The sequence below is a fragment of the Cyprinodon variegatus genome, unplaced genomic scaffold (genome assembly GCF_000732505.1).
Source record: "Cyprinodon variegatus isolate N-32 unplaced genomic scaffold, C_variegatus-1.0 Scaffold625, whole genome shotgun sequence".
NCBI classification, from domain to species: domain Eukaryota; kingdom Metazoa; phylum Chordata; class Actinopteri; order Cyprinodontiformes; family Cyprinodontidae; genus Cyprinodon; species Cyprinodon variegatus.
The window spans coordinates 475,393-477,091 of record NW_015151078.1 but is presented as its reverse complement, the minus strand read 5'-3'; the positions used below and the strand labels follow the sequence as shown (position 1 = coordinate 477,091).

The window sequence follows — 1,699 nt, the reverse complement described above, 5'->3', positions numbered from 1 at the left end:
AATGGCTGGATATAGATCTAGTGCTTCTAGACCTCACTGAGGGACAAGAAGCACAAGTAAGGGGTATAACAAGTGAAGCCCTAGGAAGGGTTAATTTGCTATCATTTAGAGAATTACCGTCCTTAGACCATTCAAACTCGGAATATATTATTTTGGACTAATGAGAAAACATATTAAACCCAGTATAGGATACGTTCTAACTTAATCTCATTTGTGAACGTTGAATTAATTTCTATTTCAATGCTTTTCTTTTAATGCATCACAATAGAATCAGTCCAGTTCAAAAATGATTGTGCTATCGTCGTTAAAACATTATTATCCCATCATTGCTCATTGATCGGTTCAGTAGCTGCTATAGGAATGGATATTACCTCGCTCTAAATATCCTAAACAATGTAAAAGTCAAACTTCACACAGTGTTCAAAGCTGGGGTTTCTCCGCCCTGTAGGACGTTCACCTGAAAGTGATCCAGCATCTGCTTCCAAGACAACACTAAAAGGGCCTCTTTGCGGACTTTCTTAGGGATTTCTGAGTAGAGTAATGAGTTCTCTCTGCTTCCATAAGGCATTCCTGTAAACAAAACAAAAAAAACAGCAAAAAAGTCTTTAGGAATCCGGTTTTTATTGCATGATGTGGTTCTATGTGCAGAAAGTCAAAGACTTTAAGAAGAAAACCTTGAAGTTAATCTTTAATTGACTTTGAACAGACATACCTAGGTAGTACAACCGGTGGGAGTGGGGCCCATTCTCATCCGCCTTCCGCACAAACTGGAAGTCATGGGGGGCTTTGTTGGCGATCATACCCGAGTATTTCCTGCTACAGTGGATGATGTCACGAAGGCCCTCCCAAGAGTGTTTCTCCACGAAGAACTGCGACGGAACGTCGTCCATCTCCACCACCTCTGTGCTGTCCCACAGGCCGTCAACAGCCATCCCGCTTGCAGTCCGACAACTGCATGGACAACACATGGAGCTAATCAGCTTTGGGTAAAGAAGCAACGGGGAGTCATGAGGAAAATCTGAAATGTTTTACCTTTTCCAGATGCCTTATTTCCCTCTATTCATTCACTGATCAGAAGGTCGGATCCTAATATGTGACCTGATCAGAGGACAGTAATGTTTAATGGAGGTTAAAGGAAAAGTCCAGTCAGCAAGGAATGATCAATGGATCATTATCTATACCTAAAACAAATACGTTTGCAGCGATTCAATTAATTTAGCGTAAAAAAAATAAAAACAACAAGTCTGGGAGCGGCCATTTTTGCCCAAATACAGTAACACCTCCCTCCTGCCATCTTCCGGCAGTGACGTCACAGTGCGGTAAGCCTAGCGCCATTCTCCCCGCTTTACAAGCTAAATCAATGGGAACTACTAGACACATCTGCAACCGTTGCATTTTTAAATCCCCTCGAGTGGTGAATAAAGAATAAAGTGAATGTGATTGGTCATTTATCAAGGGGGCGAGATTGTTGCAGCCGGTTTGTCGGAAGCATCTTGCTAACCAGTTAGCAACTTAGCGCTAGTAGGTTCCCAATGTGAAATTCCATTGGGACCAAGTAGCGCTAAATTGGTGACTTAGAAACGACGCTGTCAAAGAACGCTATGGACAGAGGAAACATGCAAGAGGAGGAGAGTTTAGTGTCGGAGGTCGTGGATGAGTCTCCTCCGTCATCCATTTTTTTATTTAGAGGAGGAAAGCG

The 1,699-nt window shown here is 42.5% G+C and overlaps 1 protein-coding gene across 2 annotated transcripts in view; it reads right to left on the bottom strand.

Moving 5' to 3' along the window:
* Nucleotides 1-1,699, bottom strand: part of dpp9 (dipeptidyl-peptidase 9) — a 41,494-nt gene that overhangs the window by 37,175 nt on the left and 2,620 nt on the right. For both annotated transcript variants that reach the window (XM_015393112.1, XM_015393113.1), the window contains exons 2-4: nt 1,033-1,098; nt 713-951; nt 458-570 (exon numbers count right to left, since the gene is read on the bottom strand). In XM_015393112.1, coding sequence (XP_015248598.1) covers nt 458-570; nt 713-932 — 333 coding nt within the window. In that variant the 5' untranslated portion in view covers nt 933-951; nt 1,033-1,098. The remainder of the gene's footprint in view (nt 1-457; nt 571-712; nt 952-1,032; nt 1,099-1,699) is intronic.